At 43.2% G+C, this 22,199-nt stretch overlaps 1 protein-coding gene across 1 annotated transcript in view; it reads right to left on the bottom strand.

Moving 5' to 3' along the window:
• THSD7B (thrombospondin type 1 domain containing 7B) overlaps positions 1 to 22,199 on the bottom strand; it is a 2,208,177-nt gene that overhangs the window by 1,111,213 nt on the left and 1,074,765 nt on the right. The window contains exon 8 of the mRNA XM_085647534.1: positions 8,981 to 9,181. Within this exon, the coding sequence (XP_085503660.1) occupies positions 8,981 to 9,181 (201 nt within the window). The remainder of the gene's footprint in view (positions 1 to 8,980; positions 9,182 to 22,199) is intronic.

Here is a 22,199-nt window from a genome sequence, read left to right as displayed (position 1 = left end):
TTCGCCGGCTGGACACATTGTCATGAAGGAGAGCAGGCAGCACACCGTGCTGCAGCTCTTGTCCTCAATACACTGTAGCCTTATCACGGTCCAGCCCGGTCTCTAGCTTGGCGTAGTATGCCACGGCGGACAGGTGGGCTTGCATCCATAACCTGTATTTTTGTGATTTAAATGCCCACTATATGAATTGTTCTGTTGCTCTGCGTGTGGCCCCCATATCGTCCAGCGACTGGATCCCCCCCACCCGCCTTACAGTGTCAATATATGTTCTGTATCTCCTGGCAGCTTCCGGTGTGAGGGCCTGCCTGACCAGCTCTGATAAATCTATCCCTCCAGGTCCCACAGCTGGCCTGGGAAAGGGGTCATTTCCTGCTCTGCGCCGGGCACCAGCTCCCTGAACTTCCCCATCCGAGCCCTGGACAGGGCATCTGCAACTTCGTTGTCCACCCCTGATACGTGGCGCGCTCTCAGGTCTATGTTGACTTCCAGCTGTAACTTAACCAACCTGCGCATTAATCGAAGTGTGTCTGGGCATCTGGCTGTTCCCCTGTTAATCGCTTGCACTACCCCCTTGTTGTCGGACCTTAGTGTTAGCTTCATGTTACGCAACTTTCGCTTCCGGACCGTGAGCGCGACTATGATGGGGAATAGTTCCAAAAAGGTGATATTGCTGGTTATGCCCGCAATGTGCCAGCTGCCGGGCCACTGCTCTGGACACCACTTCTTGCCCAGGATTGCCCCAAAACCTGTGCTCCCAGACGTGTCTGTGTACAGCGCGATCTGTTCAGTAAACCGTTAAAGTCTGTCAAGAACGTATCCTACATTGCCAGGTCTTTCTTGACTACTGCTCCAAGCCTGACATGGTGGTGCTTATGGGTCAAACGCCTGGCGAATGCCCTGCCGGCTGGGATTACCCTGTCTGCAAAGTTCAGTTTGTCTATGAGCCTCTGGAGGTCCCTTAATGTTGCTTTCTCCCACCTGCAGAGGCTCCTGATTTCTTCCCTGAAATCTTCCACCTTTTCTGGGGGGAGTCTGGACGTCCCGGCGACAGAATCTAGCTCTATTCCCAGGCCCACTGTTTTTTCTGCTGAAAAGGGGGACCCTTAGTTCCCCAGCCAGTGTTGTAAATGCTGACAAGGGAGCGCCGCACTCGGCTGACGCCGCGGGACCAGTGAACAGGAAATCGTCCAGGTAGTTGAGTTTCCCACCTGACAGGTGCCTTACGTGCAGCGCCCATTCTAGAAAGGTGCTTAATAGTTCAAAATATGCACATGATACTAAGCATGATACCGAGCACCCCATAGGTATAGCCTTGTCAAAATAGAATTTGCCTTCCCATTGGAAACCCATCAAATGAAAACTTGAGGGATGGACTGGGAGTAAGCGATGTCTGCTTTTGCCATTAGGCCCCCCAGACCGTTGGTCTAACTAGGTCGATGGCATCATCTGTCGTGGAGTAGTTCACTGAGCATACGTCTGTGCTGATCCCACCATTCACAGAAGCACAGTCTGGGAATGACAGGTGGTGAATCAGACGATATTGCCTGGCTAGTTTGCGCAGAAGGTGCGTGTTAAAGGGGGACCATGTTAGCCTGAATTTTGGATACCCGTTCTCCCCTCTGCGCCCCCCTTATCTAGATTACTGCTTCTTTTTCTCTCTCTTGTCTCCCCTGTGGTCTTTCTTGCGTTTGCACCCTGCTGCTGGGTGACCCCTCCGCAGGAGGAGCAGGTATGCTGGAATTTGCAAGCTGCCCCGTAGGTGCATTTATTCACTTCGAACTTCCAGCAGATAGCTGGTGTTCCGCTGCTGTGTGGCACTTTCCATGAGCTGAATTACTTGGGTTTCTGAAATGGCCTCCCCTTCCCCTTGTAGGAGGGCCCTCAAAAGGACTGCTCGCTCCTTCCCCCCCATGCCTTGGCCTCTCTAGCCGCCATCATTTTGTGAATGAATCCCGGCACGTCCTCCTCGTTCCACTCCATTTCTGGGTGTGTTTGCATTTTTAGCCTGAACCCTTTATCATATTCCAGCCAAGCGTCACCTGGAAACTGTCTCTGCGTATTGTGGATATTGGCCTCATATTGCCATAGGTCGGCTGCGCAGCGCGGGAATTTTTCTACTATAATGCAGGTCATTATGCGGAACACTTCTAGCCAATTATCGAAATTTCTCTCTTTACACTCTTTTCTTCTTTCACTTCTTATCGCAGGTGGTCAAGTCAAGCCCCTCTAGCTGTATCTCTAATAATGAAATTATGTCGACAAACTCCTTCCTCCAACTTCATTCCTTGACTACCAGCGGTATGAGGCTAGCTAGCCCTGTTGCCCTAGTTGTTGAGGACGCGGGGCCCGGTGAGGGGCGTGTATATGCATCAGGAGCCGTTGTTGTGTTGGGAGGGATGGTTGCTGGGGCGGCCCCCAGCCCACTGTGGGTGATCCTACCTCGCCTCCCACTGCTGTAGTGACCTGATCCCCTAAGCGTCGCCGGCGTGCCAGGCCTGTGTCTATCAGGTGCCATGGTAACCCTGAGGTCTCCTCCCCTGCCTGGGCTCCCATCACCTTGTGCCCCCGGGCTTCCCTGCCACCCCCTGTCTCTGTACCTGGCACTCCTGCCTGCTTGCCTAACCCTTGCATAGAAAGTGGCGCTATAGTTTTGAAGCATTCCCGCACAATCGCGCTGATATGCTCACCACTTGTTGCTGTATCAGTGGTCCCACTGCTTGGCCCCGCCGCCGCCGTGCTGACTACAGGTGGCTGGGCTTTCTTCTGCGGGGACTTCTTGGGAGCTGCTGCTTCTGCGAGTTTGGCTGGTGCCCTCCTTCGTCGCTTGGCCGCAGGTGTGCTGTGGTTGATCTGGTTCTGGTGACTCGGCCCTTCCTCGGCATTCCCCTGCAGATGGGCCTGCAGCCAGTCGCTCCCGTGACCTCCTCTGCTGCCCGAATCCGCCACAGCAGTTCGTCGAGATTCTCATGCTGTCTCTTGTTCCTGTTCACCATCCCCTCCATTACTGCAGCCGCTGCCCACTTGTGATCCCACTGCCACTTGAATGCGGGGTGCTGCCACAAATGTATGCACCAAACTCTGCTGTCCCCCTTTGCTGTTTGGGGGGAGGGGAAGATGGCGTTTTGCTTGATTGCGAATGTGGAGTGCTGCCACCACCTACTGCACCAAGAATCAGTCCTTCTTGTTCCCTTCATGCTGCTTTCTGGTGCTGCAGCCAATGTCTGCACCAAACGCTGCTGCCCGCCCCCTTGCCTTGGGGGCTAGTGTGCTTAGCTGCTAATGTGGGGGTGCTACCACCACCTACCGCCCCCAGAATCACTCCTTCTTGCTGCCCCCCGGTCGCTGTGGCTTTCGCCCCTTTATGCCTCCGCTGGGCTTCGCGACTCCAATTCCAAGGAGCCTGTCGCTTTAAGGCTGAGCCCTCACACCCGGCCCCACTCCTCACCGACCCTCCCTCCCGGCTCTTGATTGGAAAGAATCAGAGCACGGCGCGACTGGGGCTGCCTTGCGAGCTGCGAGCTGCGCTGGTGTCGCCTGAGGAGACTACCTGCCGGGTGAGTTCAGGTCGCACCAACCCTCCGGATTCCATTCTCCTGGTGTCGGGGAGTTCTCCGGACCATCTCCGTCTGCCACAAATGTTTTTTTGGCGGGCCACAGAGACCGGGGTGGACTCCCGGTTGCTGCTGCTGCACTGATCCCCCTTTCTCGGCGTCAAGTAGGCCGGGGGTGACCTTCCCAGACGTCTGTGCTGTGTTGATCCTCGTCTTGGCACCAAGGAGGCCGGGGTGGGCTCCCGGTTGTCTGTCGCAGTTGTCAGTCTTTCTTGGCGCCAAGGAGGCCGGGGTGGGCTCCCAGTCACCCGCTCCTGTGCGCCCACTCCTGGTCCTCACACTTTGATTCAACTGCCACGCTGTAGCCGGACACTAGGTCCTTCGCCGCGACCGCGGCTCTCAGTGGAGTGGGGGTGGGCACAGCGATTCTCTCCGGCGTTTTTGTTGTAGCACAGGGGCTGGTCATCTTCCAGTCGCTGGTTGCCCCGTTTCGCCGACAGAGCTTTGCCTCCTCCTCTCCGGGACACAAAATGTTGCCGGTGCTGCTCTCCTGCTCCCAAAAGATAGGAGCCTGCCTGGGGGAGCAGTGCTTATATCCCCCCCCAGCGTTTGGCCGCCTTGTGCCTGATATCCCCCCATTGGAGGGTTCATACGGTGCTTGGGCCCCCATTGGCCGGGGGGGGGGGGGGCGGGAGCTTTCCTGCTCCTTGGAGCGAAAAACTGGTTTTGTCTGGTGCTCGGGGTCGGTTATGGTGCCGGCCCTCGAGGCCCCCTTCGGTGGCGGCCTCTGCTATTCTCGTCCCTATCATGGTGGCACAAGTAGTCTCTGTTGCTACAGCTGTAGGTGTTGCTGTGGCACCGGCTCTACTTGCATTTTTTCTTGCAATGACTGAGCTCTGACATATAGTTAAAGTTGTCTCTAGCCATATGCAAAAATGACTTTGCATAGCATAATGACACCACACAATAATGTGCCAGTTCTATTGCCTTTTAAGAGTTTAATGTGTAAACGATATATCAAACATTTATAAAACTTAACAAAGCTTGCCAACATTAGAACGCTTAGCCATGCTCCTTAAGCCTCGTTTTGATATACAGTAACCCACAAATGCCGCCAGGCTGCACAATGCAACTAGAAACAAGCTTAGAGGTAGGGACAGCACTATAATGCAGCAGTGACTCCAGGAGGAATAGCATTATATAGTAATGGTGTGTCATACTACATTATTGAAATGTAGACATGTTGCAAACCAGGCCTTCACATAATAAGGGCCTTTGTAACCCAATCATACTACACACCAACACTTCATAGAGGGCTGTTGTAGGGCAGCCTTGCAATTCAGCAATGCTGAGAGCTGTAAAACAGCACCTAGTAATAGCATGTGACAGGCTCATCGAGTGATCGCGCCGCAAAGAAATATTGGAAATCTGCTAATCGAAAACTGTAGCACAATAATTTATCGTTTTTAGACCTAGCGACTGAGTCAAGATTGTATCTTTTTTAAACTATTTTTCAGAGAAATTACAACTAATATGGCCTTACGTTGTTTTTGGTTCCTCGAACAGAATGTTCTAGCTATTGCCTAACGTGTGAAAGAAGAACAAGACAAGTACCAAGGGTGGTGGCTAGTGGACAGAGAACGGCAGGAGGGTTGGAATTCCAGAACAGAATGAATGAATGGAATGAAGGACCGGACTTGTAAAGCGCCCGAATCACCCCCTTAGGACATATTTTGTATACAATTTTCACAATGACGACCGCACAAGTGTATTTTTTATAGCGTGCATAATTTTCACTTATTAATATTTGCAATTTCACCAAAGCGTTTCGAATCACTCTCTCTGCCTTTTTGTGCTGATTGCATGAGCCATGTCACACAACTGCAGCTGCCTTCATATAGATGTAAAAACATGGACTCGTGGATCAAGTAGATATTGTAGAGAACTAAGGAGTAACACTTATTGTAAGGAACAGAACAAATTGACTCATGCAACACTACATAAGAAAAATAGCAATTATATGGTGAATATAGTTAATGCATAGGAAATGGACATTTTGTCCAGCGGAACACTTTCCCTGTGTACGAACAACAATATATTTAGCTTCTCCCTCTGAAAGAATGTTGTCTCCATTTACTGCTTGTAACATTGCATTCCTCCTTACTCTAAAAAAGCAATCATTGCTGTATAGATCCACATAGATATTGATTATGCATTTTGATGATAGCAGCTGGAAGCCTAGATATGTTTTAGCTATTATATTTCCATTTCCTGTACATCCATATCTGCTCCATATCATTTTGTAATCTCCTTGTTAGCAGAAAGCTTGAAAAAATAGTTTAATACAAATATAACTAACCATTTTATAGAGTATTTCGTTCCCAGTACGACAGTCGTCCAAAATACAAGTTTTGATTGAAAAAGACATTATATAACAACATCATCAAATACATTTATGTGTGACAAAATATGCTTGTAAATGTGACTTATTAAAGAAAACAAATGGTTAACAGAATCTTTTCTGTGATGGACACAAATTTTCTAGTATAATCAAAGGCACAGAAAGCAGATTAGTCAAATTCGCAGCGTTATCAACAGGATTTTGCACAATTACATAGCAGCTTCTCACATTCGATGAGCATGGGGGACAACAAAGTTACAGTAAATGGGCAGGACAACAGTGGGCATGGCGTTTTATTGAAGTTTGGCTCCTCAGACCACGTTTTGTGTTGAACTGGTACACAATTAATGCAGTGCATTTACTCTATGAAGAAGTGTGCAAGTATTTTCTGTATTCTATTTATGCACAGTAATAGTTGCTGCTTGCAAACCATTTTTATCTTTTTTCAGATGTGAACTACAGCAATTTACCACACGTTATTTTTATTTTGTTTCCTAAATATTTAACACTCATAAATGTTGATCTCTCTTGTTCATAATTCTCATGTATAGTCGTGTTAGTCAGCCGAACATCAAATCTGTAAACAACGTTTTGCTAATATAGAAGGGCTCGCAGATGCTTCTGCAGCCCGTTCTTTACTATGGACTTTTATTAAATACACAGGAGAAAAAGGGATTTCCCCAGAATGAAAGGATGTTGAAAGGTCATTAACTCTGGCCGTTAGGCCGCATACATATTTCTCAATTTATGTTTGAGAGTCATATACATGTTGTATGGTTGTGTATAATCATGTATTGTGAGCACATTCTCTCCTAAAATGGCTTTGTGATGTAAAAAAACACACACACAAGCAAGAAATAGTGGAAGGTTCACTCGAAGTCCTGCTTGCGAATAATTGCAAGGGTTTGTTTTAAAACTCGACTTAGGGACATTGTTTATCACCTTTGCAGAGGTGCAGAAACATGGCTAATCAATTTAAATATTACTTATATATATAGACAAGGACTTTTAGAATCTACCAAACGACCACTCACTACCCACCAGAAAAATGCTGCTTTAAAGCAAAGAACTTATGTGTATGAAATCATGACCACAATCTACCTTTCTTAGCAGTGATAACTGCAAATTGATGGAGAGACTGTTAGTTTTTTAATAGTACCAGTATATGTTTAATTCACTTGTGTAAATCATTAGGCATTAAGCTTAACTACTTCATTGATATCCCAGAAGAAGGATAATACTGAATGGCACAAATAGATGTCTTGGTTTGAGTCTGGCCCTTCTCTCCTTGGCGGGATGCCCGGACCCAGCCGATCTGGCATGTCTGCTCAACAAGAGGTGCATTTTGATTCACTGCAATTCCCCTAAAACCATCAGTTTCACCGTTGATAGGCTGAAATGAGGAAATGAGCAGAGGTCAAGAACACAGCCCTGTACTTTGTTTACAGCAGAGGCAATACAAACATTGCCATAACTGAAAAGGGCACAATCCTGATCGACCTAAACTGATAGACCTAACCAAGAAAGATGATGATGACTACCATGATTGTCTGGTAGCTTGAAATCTAGGTTGATGAATCTCTAGTCCTCGAGAACCTCAATCATTCTTTGAGACACTACTATTGATTGAAATAAGGTTTCTCTTTGATTAAACACTCATCGACATTGGCAACTGCATGAATGAACATTGATGTCTCACCCTTTGAGACATGCTAATTAAGGAGCCTCATTCCTTTAGAGACATTAAGGCTCATTTGATTTTCTGCTAAGAGATAGGGAAACCAGAGCTTAATTGATGAAGCACAGCAAAGGAGTCAGTCATAATGAAAGTCTGCAATAGATTGATTTTCCTAGTTATTATTTCTTTTTGGTGGTAACATTCCAGACAATAATAGGATGTCACCTATGGCCTCTTGTCCTTATGTTTACTCTATTACAGAATCAATAAAACCTTTTTTTTTAAAGTGAGGGTATTGGTTTAATATATAGGTGTTCTAAATGTCTGCGATTATTTTTATTTTATCAGATTCACTGAAGTTGTTTGGTCGTCACCTTATTTTCAATGCAAGTAAATATCATGTAATATAAAATAAGCTTTAAATCCATATACTTAAGATAGCGACATTTATAGAGACATTTAAGTTACAAACATTCAAGTTGCGCTTGAGCAGTGAATTGAGGAAAGGAACTAAGTTGTGATTGACTGTCATTTCAGGATGAACAAAGGGAAGATTCCTTGGATAATTACTCACACAATCACTCTAATAAGTTCCATGGTTTCTAAAGCATTAAAAAAATATACTTGCATAGTCTTTTAAATCTAACTCTAAATCAGACTACAATCTTGTTCTTGCATAAGAAAAAAGGCGATATTTGGAGAACATTTTCAAGTTTCAGGTCTGCTTTTTGATTGGAACAGTATCTATTTACGAATGCACAACATACCAGCAATTCACTAAACTACAAATATAGAACGTAAGTAAATAATTGCCCCTAAAAAGAAGACTGATTATTCATGTCCAGACGCTGACAAATTGTAGGACCATTAAAAGTTGCTTTGCAATAATTTTGCCACAGTTATAGGAGCTTCGTGCATGCAGTTACCTGGTACCATGAGAAACCCACCCAGACAGCAAGAACTATTTTGTGCTGTTGCAAAGTGCCTCTGGCATTGTCCTCATTTTCTTCTTTAAACTACTACAAGCTGCAAACATTGCATTGCTAAACGTAGTTTAAAACAATGTATGCAGTGTTGCAAGTTTACAGGCTTCATAACATGACACACCCCATGTTGAAGTGACCCACGTCCGGCTTTGGCTCTTTGTATTTACAACTATTGACTATTGGGAAGAACTGGGAAGAACTCGGACATAGTATGCATTCAAAGAGACAATCACAGAGAGCAACAGCCCTACTTGTTGTTTGCTCAAGGCATTAAGAGGTAGATATGATTTCAAAAGGTTCACTCGAAAATGCATGTGTAAAATAAAACATATAAAACAAAAATCATTGTGTTCACTGTTCATACCTTTTTCATTTTTGCACACAGGCTTCACCACATAATGTCCATGTCCACATTCTCCATTATCCGGAACACAAACATCTTTTCTGGAAATTACCCACTCAAAGCACATTGGATCCTCACAGAGAATCGATTCCACCAAATGAGGACAAACACCAGATTCACCAGTAGATTCCATAATGACATTCCTTCTTCTTAATCTATAACCTATGAAAAGAAGAGACATACAAATAAATGTACCCTTTGCATTAGGTATCATAGAACATGGCATACACATCATCATGTTGTGCTTATGGAACACTGAATAACTAGCCATGTTGGACATGAATCAGTAAAATATATTTATTAAAAAACCCGCTACGATATGTACAATAAACAAACACGTCCATACTGTCATTCAACTGTTAAAAGCCATGATTATGAAAAATATCTTGTAACAAACATTAGCACATATTTCTACTAAATACTCTTAGTAAATAATTTCAGTAAAGTCTAGTAAATAGTTATATTGACAGACAGGGGCTCCAAATATTTAACAGTCCCTGTCAAATCATAACAAATTCCCTCAAAATGGCTAAAGGAGACGAGAACTACAACTTAACCACATTCCAAAAATTTTAAATGAATTAATATATTATATATTGTTGTCACTTGATCCGCAATTCATATGCCCGTCTTTTCTTATCTTTGAAATAGAAGTGTGCCTAACAAAGACAAATATAATTTTTGTAATTCTTCAGTAACTGATAACGCAAATATTCTTAATTCGTAAATAGTTTTCCTACCCCTGAACTTTCCTTTTGATCTTTTCCTCAAGGTTACATGGTTTGTGTATTATGTATAAAAATATATGTTTTATTTCTCAAAAAAAACTATTAACTTGAGTTCAAATGTACAAAAATATGCTTCTTCACATTAAGAACTGTAAGTAACTTCCAAACTATTATAACATCTAGCAACCGCTCCAAACTTGTAGACACTTTTAACAGAGAGCAAACCTGTAGACTATTTAGACCAATTGTATGCATATCTCCATAACAAATAAGCACATTTTTAAGTAACAATTTTACATAAGTTTTATAAAATGTTGGTGAACATCTCCATATTTAGTTACCAATAAATTATATGCAACATTTTTGCAAATAATCCATTTGTTTAATAAAGATCCTAAATATTATTGACTATTAAAATAAAGAGAGATTGGTTGCAAACATACATTCGACATTCATACTTGTTCAACTAACAAACTCTTATAAAAACACACTAATTAATAAGCTCTATTATTTTTTAAAGATAATTTATTATTAACAGTAATAGCTGAAGTAAGTTTCCTTTACGTGTTTTCATAGACTGTAACGTCTAGTGAATTTCTCCTCTAAACAACACGTGAAGTTTATCTTTACAAACTTACTCTCCAAGACTACCAATTGCAAGAGCCTGTATTCCACCATTCCAGCACCACCTCAAAAGTTTTGAATGACTTGCAAATATAGAGCAAAGAATTCCTAATCACCTGCCGCTAGATTATTTGTTAGTCGGTATTGGTATATCCTCTCTTTTTTGTTACATGATTTAAAATTAACAGAGTTGTTTTAGTGTGTAGATGCTCCCTGAAGTGAATGTGTGCTCTGTAAATGTTATCATCAGTAACGACAGAGACCTACCATTTGATAATCAGTCTTGTTTCTGACCAAGTAAGAAGAGCCTAGCCTGAACTGCCAGACCAGGTCCCCTGCAGAAAGGAACACAAGCAACTTCACAACAGTTTCAACCAGCTAATGTCTCATCAGGGAGGTATAGCTTGATTTCTTTTGCACAGTGAGCATGGGGATCCACATCTGGACACATCATTGCACGTAGGGTGTCTACTGCAACAAACAACAAGATGCTGGAATGTTTGCTTGAAATAATCTCAGCCACTAGCGATCACTTAGTACTGTATTCCTGACAATTATTTTTTATTCGCTCTAACAGAGACCCGTTATATGCAATTCACTTCTTGTCCTGCTTCAAAAGTAAAACTGCAGCCCGAAATGCCAGTTCAGGTGGGAAGCTTGCCCACACTGATTAATGCAACTATTAATGATTACTCAGTCTCCAATAGAGATGGATATTGATCACTGAAGAAAAGTGATGAAATACAACATAAAGAACAACTACAACTGATACATTTTTATTTTACCCCATCCACAGAAAGACAACAGCTGATTTGCAGCTTAAAATTCATTATTAGTGATTAATAGGAAGTGTAATTTTGGAGGAAAACAATGATCTAATTACAGGAAATACAAAACATAATAAAATAGCCTCAATTAGATGAAGTAGGCAATACATTGAATATTTCACAAATACACAGAAACGTCTGTTTAGCAGGTAAATACATAATGTTATTTAAGATGGAAATACAACAATTGGCCTTTAAAGCTTTTAATGAAAAGAACCCATTAGACAAGCCATGAAATCCTACATTCTTTTCTCAGTGCAAGGGAATCCCCTCGATTCCACTTTTGATGTTAGCAGTTATTACAATTGTATGATATTGACCCTAGGGTGGAATGTGTTCATCCATCCAAATTGATAAATTGGCCTCTGAACCATGAGATTGCTCCCTAGTACAGAGATATGAGGCAGTTAGTGACCTCTAGGAAGTTTTGCGATAACAATATACATGGGAGAGTGTGGCCAAGAACGATAGAAACTGTAATCGTTTCCAGCACGAGTAACGACTAGGAACCAATGCTACCTAAACTAGCTTTACCTTTAATTTGATAACTGAAATGAATAAACACTTTCTATGGTACATAGAGAAAAATTGGTGGATGCATATGCTGATATGTAGAAAAGGCATTGTTGCAAAGTCAAATTCAAATTCAGCTTTATTCGATTGTAAAATAATGCAATCATAGAAGCAATTTATACACATTAGACTCATAATAATTTTTTTTTAAATTGAGTATCGACTATTCAAATTAATTCATATAAAATTGTGGCAGTAGCTATGATCAAAATATCACACTTAATATCATCAAATGGAAATTCACAACATTTCATTGACTCTAAAAACGATAAACTTAGACATTCCTCAGAATATTATACTCTTCCTATAGCTGACCGCTTTTTAAAAAAACATCGCAATTATCCAAATCACATTAGCATTATCCATGGTTTGTAATGTGATATACGCTGGTCGGCATTTTCTTCTCCCCATAGATTTCACCATTGGGAGAATCCCAATTTTCCTAAAAAGAGTATAGAATCCACAAAAGAAAATAACATGGATAGTGGATTGACTTGAGCAATTATCACAAGGACAGGGTTCATGGTTCGGCTCCAGTCATTCATATCGGGAAAACTAATAAGTCTGTGGACCATTCCAAGCCTGAATCTTGTTAATAGGAATCTGTCATATCCTTCTGGTACTATCACCAGATATGGCTGAATTTTAAAAACACTTAAAATCATTTGATTTTCCAGTACCGTGGGCTTTAGTATTTCGGTCATCAGCCGTGACATTTCCAACATCGTAAGACCATCCTTTTTTAAATCTTTCCTACGTACCACTTGCATGGAATCGGGATCGTTAAAATATTCCAAATGTCCCAGGTTTTGTAAAAATTTACGAACATAGTTGACCCAGAGTATTGTTAAGGCTTTTTCCATCTTTAAAATATCCTTAAAAATATCCCTGTTTAACTTTGTCTCTTCTTTTGTCCATACTCAGTGCCATAAAAGAACCAGCTCCAATTTAATAAGATCGGACAAATAAGTTAAACCCAGTTTGGCATGGCACACATAGGAAGATGTTGCTCTAGGTACTGACAATATATATCTCAGAAAATTATTTTCCACAGACTGTAATGACTGGGTATTTGCAGTGCCCCACACCCCTGAACCATAGGTTGCAGTTGGAATACTTTTTACCTGGTAGATCTGTAAAAGCTCTACCGGGGGTCTTCTCCCTAACTTTGTTGAAAACTGGGCAAGTGCCGAAATAGTTCTGATAAAGCTTAATTTTTTAGATCTAACTGCCTGAACCCATAGGACATCTTGGTGGAATGGTATTCCAAGATATGAAAAAAGTTTTGTTGCCTCAATTTTTTGATCAGTTATGAACATCTCCCGACATTTTTTACTGCCCCTACCACATCTCATGACATATGTCTTAGAAGTATTCACCATAAGTCCTAGATCATTCATATACTCATTAAAACCATTTAAAACCTTTTGTAGACATGCTTGAGTTTGTGACAGTAAAACCGCATCATCGGCGTATAAAAGGGCGAGAATAGAACGACCACTTATCGTTGCAAAGTCATCCTGTGCCCTAAGCACCCCATTTTTTGCTGTTTGTTGACTGATACTGGTGGTGCTCTGCTTAGCCAGACACTGGGCCAGTGCTATGGTGAAGACACAGTGAAAACACACATACATATTATGTGTTAGGGTACCCCTATGATTGGCATGACCTACCCTATAAGTCCATAGCACATAATAGGCCAGGGGGATTAAAACTACTTTTAAGTCCCTAATATATAATAGCATTTGTTAGGTTAGAGGCCACCATCCATTTCCGCAAGTGCATGTGTGCACTGCTAAAAGCCTGAGGTCATTTTAAAAGCAGCCCTGAGCTGCAGCACTGTTTGCGAATGTACATTGTGCCCAAACTCGACTTTGGTGGTAGGGGCACACAATTGATAAACTACAATATTTTGACATATTAAGTTTCCCCAGGGTCTTCCCTAGGTGTCCCAGGGGTAGGGTCAAGTACTTATAAGGAAGATCCTTATAAAAGATGTTTTATATGCCCCTGGGATAGAGAAATTGCACATTTCACTTCCCCCAGTGTAGTAAAGTGCATTCTAAAATCGACTTTTTTGCTAGGAGCACTTAAGAGTGAGGATCTACACTATTCTTGCATATTCATGACTCCTAAAGTCTCCCCTAGGTGTCCTAGAGGTGAAGGATCATGTAGCTATAAGCAGGGTCCTTATAAAATATGTTTTATATGCCCTGTTGTTGGAGAAATTGGGCATTTAATTTTCCCCATTGTAGATCCCCAGCCACATAGGTTAACATCGCAATAGTTTATGATCTTATAACTATCGCTAGGGATTACCAAATAATGTCATTCAGGGACTTGGGAGAATGGCAATGATAATTCCAACCATATGCTATTGTTGAATTTATCCTAAAATATACAGAAAATATGTTATAAGAGTTCTGGGAGACCATTATGCTACACTTTGGAGGAAGAGGGAATGCTCTGGGGTGTTGCCCTGCACCTCATTGGACAGGAGTGACCTCCTGATTGACCACAGAGAACACTGAATAAGTATCTGGGAGGGGCAGAGTCTCTCAGATCTGATGCTTGAAACTAACAGAAGAATAATGGTCCAAGCAGGAAGTTTGATTCGCACAAATGAGGCCCTACACTCTGACTGACTGAACCTGCTGCACAATCTGAAATTACAGCTCCGTGGACCTAACTTGCTTCAAGAAGAATAAAGAGTGGAGTCACTGAGATCACCTAGACCATCACCTTTAATAATCCCCAGCCTGGAGTGCATCCAGTGGATTTGTAAGGGGTCTATCCAAGTGGATTATGGGAACTAAAGTTCCAAACTGTCGAGGACCATTGCGGAGATGCCATACCCTTGAAATTTGTTTTGGACAATTTGGGACCCCCCAGAGGAACTTCAGAAAGAAGTTCCAGAACTTTGGAAAACTTTGGAGCAAATTTTGAAAAATGTTCCAGAGGTGGACCGACTCAACTGCGAAAGCCAAGTCAGCAACCTTGAACCGCAAGCTAGCCTGCCCTGCTGGTATGTCCCGCTGAAAATCTCCGGAGGTCCGATTTCCAGAGTTTGATCGGGAGCTCCCTGGAAAGCAGGCCAGTGCACCCTCACCGAACCCGGACCGGTGAAAAGCATTGAGGGACCTGGACATACAGTGAGAGGTAGATGCGCAGGGATCAATCGCAGTCAGCCTGAAACTTTGACTATGTTCCGGTCTAGACTGACCAGATATCTCAATAAGCGCTAAAGGTTTCTATGTGCAATACAGTGCTAAATTTAAAAAAATCATATATCACGTTCCCTACATTGGATTTTTTCTGTTTTGGTGTTGTTTTTAAGATAAACATATTTCCTATTTTCATAAATTGCTGTTGGATTTTTAATTTGTGTTGTGTCTTAATAATTCACTAAATCAGTGTTTTAAAATGCTTAACATCCCTGTCTCTGAAGATAAACATGCCTGCTCGCAGCCAAGCTACGAACGTTTGAGCATGGGAATATTTTTCAGAGATCTATTCTGAGCCCTAAACTGCATTAGAGGCCTTATTGCCAGTGGTGGATGCATACTTTCCACTACTAATAATCCACTTTCCAACATGCATGTTTCCAAACATTTCTGCATAATTTCCACCATTTTTGCAAGTATAAACTTAAGGGGGTAAATAATGAAAAGCTAAAATGCCAAAAGTCAGCATGGAAGACAAAACAAGAATCCCTTGACTTCTGATAGATAAAAATAATTTGGTTAACAGGGCACAAAGAAACCACCAGGTTCAGGAAGAATTAAATTATGGTGGATGATATGTCCCTTTCCAGCTATATTGCCTAACAACTATTATCTGGCTAACATTCATTAAATCAAAGGGTGCTTGTGTTGTTTACATTTTATTGACAGTGTGTTTCTTCACAAGTTGGTGAATTAACATGTTACTCAACCTTTTACCCTTAATAACATACTCAAAGGATAAAAGTCTAAAGACTTAAAAACATGATTGTTTATTATTTAATCTCCACTCAATTTAAATAGATGATAAACTGGCTGCTTCCTTGTTCCACCACAATAGAAGTCAAACAACATATAACCTTTTAATAAAATCACCATTATTTAGGCATTTACCCCACAAAATGTATGCTTTGTTTTTTCACCAAGGACTAAAGGCAGGTGAAAGGATTCTATTTGATGTGCATTTCATATTACTGTTCAATATAGATCTATTGATTATTTTGGATGGATAGTCACCATTGTATCTTGGAGAAAATTTATAAATCAACAGCACCTAGCAATCATAGAAAAAAATGCTGGTATAAATAATTGATTCAATTGTACTTATGTCTCAATGAATGAGTGCATGAATGAAATAATTAATGAATGAACTAGACTCATAAAGGGTGGCAGTGGCCCGAGTAAGCACCAGTAAAAGCACCAGCAACAAAATGATCAAGGCACACAATTCAGAGTTTTGTAGTAAAGCACAATGTTTAATTTCCTTTCTGGACATAATGGAGATAACAGTTGCAGTTAAGCCAAAGGCAGGGTGTAGTGTGATCCAGGTTTTGGCAGAGAATGGCAGAGAAGGAAATACTCTGTTCTTGGAACACTAGATATAGGAATTAAACCTAGGTGAGCATTCTTGTGCTTTGGTGAGCATATTGACCTGCATCACTGCATCATTTACACCATGCACAAAACAACTATATCTATACATATAGATACATCCAGCAAAAGAGTTTTCCCCTTGAAGAAGCCACACACAGAAAATCAATATTCATTATTTTATTCGTGACAGCGACAGCGTGGATGGCAAAAGAGACACCAAAAATCTAGAACATCTTGGGCCCAACGCGTTTTATGCTCTCGCGCACTTCTTCATGGGCCAGTTCATAAAGGACGCGCCAAACAGTTCAAGCACCTGGTTGCAATTGAAATACCCACCCCAGTGGGCATAGACAATCTGCATTTCCTTCTGGGCATCGTAGTGTTTGTCAGTGTTAATCTCCTGTGAGTCCGTCAGTGCACTCCCTTTTAAAATAGGTAAAACCCCAGTGGTAGGTTGAAAGTCCAGACAATCTAGCTGCACTTTATGACTGCCACAGCGTACCTTTCTGTCCATCAAGCTTGCTGCACGCCGGCTGACATCAGTAAAGGTTCGCTAGCTACGCCAGTAGGTAGTTATAGTTAGAACCTAGTTTCCATAGGAAATGCGTTTTTTATTTTGCCAATAACTTTGGCACCGTTTGACAATTATTCGCGAAATTCTCCCAAAAAATGTTTCATCCAGGTTAGCTCCTATCCAGAAAGTTTGGGGGTGATTTGTCAAGTGGGGACTGAGAAAAAAGGGGGGTCCAAAAAGTGTTTTCTCCATGTTAATTTCCATAGGATATTTTTGCCAAGGCTACAGCCCGAATGGCTGAATTGGATTACAGCAAATTTTGCAAAAAGGTAGCGCTTGGTTCAGAAAGCGACCTTTTTTAAATGGTGTAAATCCGTTCAGTAGTTGATGATAAATTAAAAAAATAAGAGTCAAAAATTCAATTTCCCATAGGAAACTTTAGCCAAGGCTACAGCCTGAACTGCTGATTGGAATTACACTAAATTTGGAAAAAAGGTACTGCTTTGCTCAGAAAGTGACCTTTTTAAAAATGGTGTAAATCCGTTCAGTAGTTGCTGAGTAATTTTAAAAATAAAAATATCGATATCTAGAGGCACGGTAGATCCGCGGACCCTTCCCGACCACGAGCTTTATTCTAATTGGCTGTCAACACTCCAAACCAGGAAGTGTTGGCAGCCATCTTGTGACTCGGTAGAACTGAGTCACAAGAAAACAGAAATAAAAGGTGAAAAAAAAGAAAAGGGGGCAGGGTAGAAACACCCTGACCCCCTAGGCCTGCTCAAGGGGTCCTACAAGGAACCCCAGGGCCCAAAAAAGCATTTTTTTGTTTTAAAACATTGGCCAAATTCGCGCTGGGTGCGCGAATCCGGCCGAGAAAATTAAAAAACAAAAAAGCGCGGGCTCCCGCGCTTCGTTGTATTTAAGCCCCCGGGTGGGCCAGGCCCCGGGGGCACTGACAAAAGCTGTGCCTCTTTACTCCTGTATTTCGGACCACGTGGAACTGATGATAGAGTTCCAATCAGTTTAAAAATTATTCTGCTTACAACCTACCATGTCCCTTCACTAGATAACATCCCAGGACACCTCAGTGCATGATATATAAACACTCAATTCAAGAAAAAGACTTTGCCCTTTCCCAACTCAAAACAGTTACTTCGCATCTTAAGTATAGTATATAGGTATTTTGTTATTAATGAGCCTCTAGACTATGAAAAAATAACGTACCTTATACTTTGCATCCCGGAAATAGCGCGGGTGGCAGCACTGCAAGTGTCCAGCACGGGCAGGCGACGTTTAGGAGTTGATCTTGGCTCCAGTAGTCCTTCCGCTCTTTCTATTATCCCACTGCATTGGGGCCCCTTTTGGATGCACATTTTGCAGTTCACCTGCTTTATCACAACGGCGCCCAGTCACTGGCCTGACAGAGCACACTGTAAACTGCCAACTGCCGATTCACGCCGATTGCCGCCGTTGTTCATGTTCCCCTGCATTTCCACACAGTTTGTCGCAATGGACCCCTTACGGACCTGTTCGACAGTTTGGAATCAGGAAATGTACTTCCACCGAAATAATCACAATGGCAATGGAGAGTTGCAATGAAGCAATAGATGAGGCCGTGTATTCGCACACAAACAACTATACAACGTGAACCGGGGGTGCAAAAAGGCACAAACGACGACTACCGAGGCCAGGACACACTGAGCGTTGTTAAAGTGGTTGTGCCGGTGTGCGTCCGCACTCCGCCATGACCCAGCGGCTGTGATAGTGTACCAGGAGATACGTTTCCAGTAAGAAAGGAATGTTACCGAACAGGTATTGTGCTGTGAAAATGTAACTACCTTCAAATGAATACTGCTGGGCTCCAACGACCTTTTTGTGCCATGACTTTAATATTCGGATGAATGTGCATTCACTTTTAGCAAACCGGACAGCAAATACCTCGTTTAGCTATGGTCTCCAATATTCTAATATATTATACAAACCCTCTAAGGTTTCTCGCACAAGAGGAGCGCATGCCATTCTAGTCACCTTTGTCCTGGACCAAGTACAAAGTTCTGCTAGGTTCAAACTACACAAGTACCACACTTGTCTCCAAGAGATTGTTTGCACTTGGTGTAGTATGAAACAGTTGCAGAGTCATCTATCTCATCCTCCATGCTGTCACTTGAGCCCCCAGAAGAGCACCAGTAAGACTCAAAGCACTGTAGTGTGTCAACATGGAAGGTAACTGACTCTGCCCCAGCCTCCATAAGACTGAACAGTTACTGGTAATTGCCTTTGACAATGTACAGCGTTCCACTGGCCAGTTTCACGCTTTATAAATACTGCATACATACATATATGCATATATACATGCGAGGATGAGTTCACTGGGAAACACTTCTAAATGTTTGAAACTTTTCTTCTCATAAATGAAGAAACTTGAAGTAACACCTGTAGGAGATGTTTTGACTTATGAGCTATTGATCCGTTTGCTTAGAATCTGGTGTGAGACATTTTCCCGAGGACGTTTGCGGTCACCGTTTCTGAGCAGCCATCTTGCTTATGACTGATGTGCGAGCATGTGGATCTTATTATACGGCTCATTTTTAGGTCTCCCCTAAAACAGCACATGCCTGGTCAGTTGCAAGACATATTGTTAAGTTACAGTGGGCTTAAAGCTCGTCCAATCCTTATCATTTGTTGCCCTAATTGTCACCTTCACTTGCTTGCTACCTATTTATCAGGTTCTGTATGATTTCCTTCCTTTTCTTTTGTTTGTCCCTCCCCTGGAGCGCAGATTCATTACTTGTGTCTTTTCACTGCTCATTTTTCAGGTGCTACTTTTTCTTTTTTGTTTAGGCACTCTATGAGAGTGCATGTGTTTTCCTACCATCTCCCTCGTGTACTTCTTTCTCCCAAGGTGTTCCTCTATCTTCCACTCCCTCAGTTGCCTTCTTGCTTCACCCCACTACTTACCCATTCTGTTCTTGATTCCCTATCACCGCTACATCTGTTTTCTCCACCGCTCACCCTCCATTGTCAGTTTGCTTCCCTAGCCCCTCCTACACACCCTTATTTTTCTTTATTTCCACATCTCTGCCATCCTCTATTGTCCATGTGCTTCCTTATCCCCTCCACTCTCCATTGTCTGTGCTTCCCCATTCCCTCCTTTCTGCCTTCCTTTGTCATGTGCTTCCCCGTCACCACTCACCCACCCGTCCTTATGAGCTTGCTGCCCAAATCCTTCCTGCCCTTCCTCTGTTGTCATCTTGCTGCCCCAGCCCCGCTCACCAGTCGTCATCAGTCTGCTGCCCCATCCCCTCCAGCCCTCTCTCTGTTGTCGACTTGCTCTCCCATTCCCTACTCTTGCCTCCCACCATTGTCAGCTTGCGTCCCCACCATCTCCCACCCGCATTCCACTGTCATACTGCTTCTCATTACCTCCAGACTGCCCTCCATTGTCCGTGTGCTTCTCCAACCCCACCTGCCCACCCTTAGTATCACCTTGCTGAACCCACTGTTGTCAGCTTACTGCCCCATTGCCTCCTGCACAGCCTCCCCGTCAGCTTTCTGCCCCAACCCTTCCTGTCCCCTCCTCTGTTGTCAGCGTGCTCCGCCCAGCCCATCCTGCCCACCAGGGCCAGACTGAACTTTTATCCCATCAGCCCTGTATCCAGTGAGTTGGAGCCACAGAGCCGATGCTGGTGCCACTTTCACTTTCCCTAGAATCCCGAGAATAATGACAGTAGGTACAGGCTGGTTCAAAAGAGAGAACGAGGGAGATGGGAGGGAAGGATGGAGAGAAAGTGAGAGATCAGAGAGGGAGGAGAGAGAGAAGGATGGATAAAAAGAGTGATGAGAGGAAGGAAGCAGTGGTTTGAGCAATTTTGCCAGGGCTGCCTTTGGTACCCATGTCTGGCCCTGCTGCCCACCCTCCACTGTCAGCTTGTTGCCCTATCCCAGCCTGCCCTTCATTAACAGCTTGCTTCCCACACAGTCACGTCCACCCGCTGTTGTCCGTTTGCCTTCGCGGCTCCTCCTGCCCACCCACGATTGTCAGCTTGCTGCCCCATCCCGTCCTGCCCTTCATTGTCAGCTTGCTTCCCCATCCTCTCATGCCCACCCACTATTGTCCATTTGCTTTTATGGCTCCTCCTGCCCACCCTCCATTGTCAGCTTGCTGCCCCATCCTCTCACGCCCACTCACGGTTGTCCGTTTGCCTCTACGGCTCTTCCTCCTAACTCTCCATTGTCTAAGTGCTGCCCCCACCTCTCCCGGTGTCCATGTGCTTTCCCATTGTCTCTTGTGTGCCCTGTCCCCCCCACCCAGGTCTTTCTCTCCTGTCTACCCTCTCTTTGTAATGCTTTATCTTCCAACCCATTTCCCGGATTGTTCATTTAATTACAAAAAGTTCATTAGTGCCTGCTATGTCAGAGATTATTTTTCATTATTTTTAAACATGCTGCAAAGCAACCGCGCTGCTCTACAACATGGCTAATAATCCTTGCCAAAGCATTTACCTCTCATAGGCAAGACCTACTCGCTTTGCCAATGCTTGTTTAACTGGTACTACTATTTGGGTCGAGAATCTGGAAAGGATTTTGAGAGCGTGACGACTTACTGGCGTGCAACATTTAGACCCGGGGTCTACAAGTGCCGGCTCCATCCCCCTTCCCGAGGGCCATTCCAGACTCTATGGCCCGAGAGGAGATAAATGGAAAGTCATTGGTCTTCTTGGAAAGAGTGCAAATTTCTGGAGTGTGACGTCACTTCCGTTCCCCGCCGGCTGTGAGTTTCAGGGCCTATTTAGGGCACTGCGTCCCAGGTCTTGGCCTTTTTACGTGCACAGTGCAGGAGAGGCAAAGTCTGCAAGGAGAAGACGGCGGGAAATCCTGATCGGCCGCGGCATCGCAGTTTTCTCTCTCAGGCACGTTATTGTTAGAAATTAGCATTTAAAAAAACATTGAAATTCACTGAAAAAACCATAGGTTTCAGGCACGCTATAGTTAGAAATTAGCATTTAAAAAACCTTAGAAATTCACTGAAAAAACCATAGGTTTCAGGGACGTCATAATTATTTGGACATTTCACTCGTACAAAACCATAGAAATTCCCACGTTATAGTTAGTTCAGCTAACTATAACTCGCGCCCCCGCAATGCACTGCTGATGACATCACATATTACATCATTCATGACATGGTCAGTGATATCACTGATGACATCACCCACGTCAAAATCTGAGGTCTTCACGTTTGTTAAAACATACAACAAGCAACGTGTAACAAAATGAATCGTAAATGCAATCTTCTCTTTTTTATTCATGTAGGCCTTCACA

The sequence above is a fragment of the Triturus cristatus genome, chromosome 3_2 (assembly GCF_964204655.1).
Source record: "Triturus cristatus chromosome 3_2, aTriCri1.1, whole genome shotgun sequence".
Taxonomy (NCBI): domain Eukaryota; kingdom Metazoa; phylum Chordata; class Amphibia; order Caudata; family Salamandridae; genus Triturus; species Triturus cristatus.
Note: the sequence above shows the minus strand (reverse complement) of the source record. Positions and strands in the feature narration are given on the sequence as shown.